The sequence below is a fragment of the Chelonia mydas genome, chromosome 13 (genome assembly GCF_015237465.2).
Source record: "Chelonia mydas isolate rCheMyd1 chromosome 13, rCheMyd1.pri.v2, whole genome shotgun sequence".
Lineage (NCBI taxonomy): Eukaryota > Metazoa > Chordata > Testudines > Cheloniidae > Chelonia > Chelonia mydas.
This window is the reverse complement of record NC_051253.2, coordinates 25,910,119-25,915,092: the sequence shown is the minus strand read 5'-3', so window position 1 is coordinate 25,915,092 and position 4,974 is coordinate 25,910,119. Positions and strand designations below refer to the sequence as shown.

At 55.4% G+C, this 4,974-nt stretch overlaps 1 protein-coding gene across 1 annotated transcript; it reads left to right on the top strand.

Moving 5' to 3' along the window:
- Nucleotides 1–2,941: 2,941 nt before the first annotated feature.
- On the top strand, nt 2,942–4,012 carry LOC102942815 (adenosine receptor A3). The gene has a single exon (XM_007057204.2). The coding sequence runs from the start codon at nt 2,942–2,944 to the stop codon at nt 4,010–4,012; it is 1,071 nt and encodes a 356-aa protein (XP_007057266.2).
- The last annotated feature ends 962 nt before the right edge of the window (nt 4,013–4,974 follow it).

The window sequence follows — 4,974 nt, the reverse complement described above, 5'->3', positions numbered from 1 at the left end:
ATGGAGTCAAGCAGCCACGGACAATGCTGCAGAGGGGGAGTTACAGACATGGAAGATGTGATGGAAGAAGAAATGTTCAGGGTCAGGAATGATGCCAAAGCTATGGAGAGCTGAGGCAAGGGGAAAATCTGTATCAAGGAGGGTATTAAAGGAAATAGATCGATCTTGAGGAGGCTTCTCTTGCCCAGGAGAAGCACTTTTGTCTTCACGCTATTTTGTTAAATAAAGTTTAGATGAAGCTGATCATGACAGGTGGCGTGGGTGAACAAGGAGAACTGACTAATGGTGTCTGGCAACTCCTGCCATCCTTGGGCAGGGATCGAGCCACCCCGTGCTCAGCGCAGGACTCAAGAGTTGACTGCAAAGGTCACTTTAAGCCAAATTTACACCTCAAACAAGCCTGAGCAGCTTCAGGGCTGCACAAACTTGGGCTGGTCTATAATAGCCCCAGAGGGGATGTCATGATGACTGAGGATTACTAGACTGCACTGGCCACCCTTGGCCCTTTTAGTCACACCCTCATACCAAGGGCTGAAGGGGTTGGCATAAAGGTGGCCCACACCACCCAGGGTTCCCCTACATTGTGGGAATTCCCATGTAGCTGCTGATGCCAACTTTATGGCTGCTTGCCATTGCTTGTACAGGGCCAGGCGTTGACCTATATGGAGTCAGAGGCCTGAAAGAACTAACCTGGCCCCTCCACCCAAGGGGGAGGGAGGGGATTTGAAAACAAACTGGAAAATGGTCAAATCTAACCCAAAAGGCCAGTCAAATCAATGAGGAGAGATTTAAAGTGCAGGAAAGGCCAAGCACCCAGCCTGAGGGCACCGCCCATGGGATCGCTGGGCAGCAGCAGAGTTACCCGGGGCCAGCCACCTTCTTCCAGGAAAGCATTTCAAAAGCAGAGACAGGACTTGCCCTCCAGTGGCTCACCTGGTGGGGCCGGGGGGAATGCTGGGGGACCTCAGGGGGCAGTTTTCTGTCTAGTTCTGCCAAGCCCCGGATTGCTGGACTCGGAACCTCTCCCCCCACCTCCCCTTCGCTCCAGCCTCTGGCTGCTTGCTCCGATCTGCATGTGAGCTTGGCTCGGGCCCCAGCGGCTCTGCCGGCTGACGGCGAGTGCGTGGGAAGCCCGGCTCCAGCATCGCCGCCTTGCAGCCCTGCAGGCAGGACAGCGAAGCGCAGTCGGCTCCGCTCCGCGGCAGCCCAGGGTGAGCGCGGGAAGAGTTGGCGCTGGAAGACGGCGAGAGCCCCTGCCGTCAGCCTCAGCACCGCCGCGGGGCGTTCCGCAGCTCCGGGCGGCGTGTCAGAGAGGCGTATCGTAGCCCTGCACAGCTGGTGAGGGGGCGGGAGAGGCGCGTGGGCCCAGAGCCCCGAGCGGGATGGGTGCGGGGGCTGCAGGGTGTTTCCGCGCGGGCACATGGGGGAGAGACAGGGAGTGGGACCGCTCGGTGCTGGAGTGCGCGTGTTGTGGGACGCTCCCAGTCCCAGTGCAACAACCGGGAGGTCTTTGTGGGGCTGTCTGTGTGTGTGTGTGTGAGAGAGAGAGAGAGACCCTGAATGTAGAAGCCCAGCGTGTGTTACCCTCAGTGTAGTGGTTTTGTTTGTGTATATGCCCACTTCTGTGTCTTGGGGGGAGTGAGTGTGAGAGAAAGAGAGTAAGTGAGTGTGTCTGAGTGTGTGTGTGTATCAGGGGGAGTGTGTGACTGTGTGTGTGAGAGAGAGGGAGACAGTGTGTGTTGGGGGAGTGAGTGTGAGAGAGAGAGAGAGTGTGTGTGTGAGAGAGAGACCCTGAATGTACAAGCCCAGCATATGTTACCCTCAGTGTAGTGGTTCTGTTTGTGTGTATGCCCACCTCTGTGTCTTGGGGGGAGTGAGTGTGAGAGAAAGAGAGTGAGTGTGTTTGAGAGTGTGTGTGTGTGTCAGGGGGAGTGTGTGACTGTGTGTGAGAGAGAGAGGGAGACAGTGTATGTTGGGGAGTGAGTGTGTGTGTGAGAGAGAGAGTGTGTGTGTGTGTGTGTGTGTCGGGGAGTGAGTGTGTGCCTGAATGAGTGTATTAGTGCGCTCTCTAAGAAGAGGCACCAGGACACAGACACGCTCCCCTTGACCCCCACCGCAGCTCAGCAGAGACCAGGTACAAAGGTTGGGGGAGAGGGACACTCCGACATAAGCAACGTCCCCCCTCCGCCCCCCACTCCCACTCTGCACAGGAGACAGGCTCCAGCTCCTGAGCTTGGTCAGGGATGGCTCCATGGATGGGGGGAGGGGGGGAGGCAGGAGCAGTGGGGGCTAGAGATGGCAGTGAAGCAGGGCAGTGGGGGAGTAGGTGCCCCCCCTGCAGCTCAGGCTGTCCACTCTCTCCAGGTGCTGCTGCACCTGCCTGGTTCCCTCTAAGCCCCACTGGCTGTCGGAAGGTCAGATGAGGAGGTACCAGCACAATGCCACACTGAGTACCATGCCCTGGGCAGCAGCCCAGACTGCTCTCCCCTAAGGCCGGCCCGGGTAATATCTGTGTGTGTGTGTGTGTGTGTGTGTGTGCGCGCGCATGCGCATGTCTCACTGAGTGTAAAAACTTTGTGTGTGTACGTGCGACTCACCAAGTGTAAAATCTGTGTGTGGGTGTGTGCGTGCCACTCACCAAGTGTAATATTCTCAACGTACGTGTATGTGATCCAACAGGAAGTGGCCTAGGCCCTTCTCTGAGGCATCCTCCGGATCACTGCAGGAAGCCTGGCCATGCCAGCCCTGTCTGTGTGTGCGCATCGTGCACCGATGTGACCCGTTTGTCTGGATATTTGCCCATGGCTCGCCCCTCTCAGGAGGAGTTTCTGGAGACTCAGCATGTGAGGAGTCAGAGAACCAGCACCTGAAGAGAACTGGAGGAGCCCAGCTCATGACCCTGTCCCAGCCCGTCTGCCTTGTGTAGAGAAGAACCTGGCCAATGTTGGGTAACAGCAGCAGCCCCAATTGCACTCTCTCCAGCCCACCTCTTCTGGGGGAGATCTGCAAGCTCTTCGTCATGGTCCTGCTGATCGTTGCCATCATCCTGGGCAATGTGGTGAGCCTCCTGGTCTTCCTGCAAGCCAGGCAGTTCAGGACCTCTCAGGGCTACCTGAAAACCTCCTTGGCCCTGGCTGACCTGGCTGTGGGGCTCATTGTGGTGCCCTACTCCATATACAGGGAGGTGAGCAGTCTAGCCTCTGGTATGGGGCAGGGAAGCAGCAGTTACTCTATCCCATCCTTGCCCTGCTTCATCACCGGACCCATCTTCGCCGGCTGCACCTTCGTCTCCATCACCACCATCTTCCTGCTGTCAGTGGAGAGGAGCGTGGCGGTGCTGAAGCCCCTGCACAAGAGGGCGGTGATTACCAAGCGGCGGACGGTCTGGCTCATCCTGCTCTCGTGGTCCGTGAGCTTCTTGCTGGCAGTGGTGCCTATGATCTCCAGGTCGGACATCACCTTGCAGTATAACCCCTGCAGCAAGATGTGCACCTACACCTTCCCAGCAGGCAGGCTGCCTGGCTCCGCCTGGAACGTCATGCTGCTCTTCCCAGCCTTCGACTTCTCCCTGCTGGGGGGCACCTTCGCCATCAACTTCATCACCTTCGCCGCCATCCACCAGTACTGCAAGGCCCGCAGGCAGCTGGGCAGTGAGGCACAGCACGGCAGCCACCTCTCCTCTGACATCACCGCGGCCAAGACCATTGGCATCCTGACCTTTGCCTTCTCGGCCTCCTTCAGCCCTGTCGCCGTCTTCGTGGTGGGCTCTGTGCTGGGCTACCAGTGGTGTCAGTTCTCCTTCTACGCCTTCTGGATTCTGACCTCCAACAGCTGCTGGAACGTGGCCATCTACAGCGCCTGGGACCCCAAGTTCCGGCAAGGAGTCAGGGAGCTGTTCAGAAAGCCGGTGCTGAACTCTGCCTCCCAGCGCCCCAGCCGCTCCACGGAAGGGGACAGCTCAGCTCCAGCCTGTGTGGCTGTCCTCAAGGAGATGTTTCAGAGTAGTCTCTAAGGTGCCACAAGTACTCCTTTTCTCAAGGAGATGTTTCACCCAGAGAATGCCTGATGTGAGCTCTATGCACAACACTTTGCCAGGAAGGCCCCTGTGTTCCTATCATACAGGCGCCTGCAGCCACAGGAAGTCAGTGCAATCTGGGTTTGTGCCAGCAGCTCAGCTCTGCCCTACCAGCTGGGGCTGATGGGGAAGCCTTTATTAGGCTACTTATTTTTGCAGAGCGATGTCATGAGCTGGGATCTTGGGGAAAGGCATATTTTCAGTGCTGTTATGTGTGTATGGATAACTCGGTAATCATTTAACTCTTGCAGAGACAGGTTTTCTACCCCATGGATTGAAATTGCAGGAGTACATGACTAAAACATAAACAAGGAGGGGGCAAAATATGATTTCAGACTGTTTGTGACAGCACTAATCTTCCAGAAATGAATGGAAATATGTTTGTCAGGGTTCCTTCCCCACTCTGAACTCTAGGGTACCGATGTGGGGACCTGCATGAAAGACCCCCTAAGCTTATTCTTACCAGCTTAGGTTAAAAACTTCCCCAAGGTACAAACTTTGCCTTGGCCTTGAACCCTATGCTGCCACCACCAAGCTTCTTACACAAAGACCAGGGAAAGAGCCCACTTGGAGACATCTTTTCCCAAAATATCCCCCCAAGCCCTACACCCCCTTTCCTGGGGAAGGCTTGATAATAATCCTCACCAATTTGTACAGGTGAACACAGACCCAAACCCTTGGATCTTAAAAACAATGAAAAATCAATCAGGGTCTAAAAAGAAGAATTTTAATTAAAGAAAAGGTAAAGGAATCACCTCTGTAAAATCAGGATGGAAAATACTTTACAGGGTATTCAGATTCAAAACACAGAGGATCCCCCTCTGGGCAAAACCTTACAGTTACAGAAAACAGGAATAAACCTCCCTCTTAACACAGGGAAAATTCACATAAAACAAAAG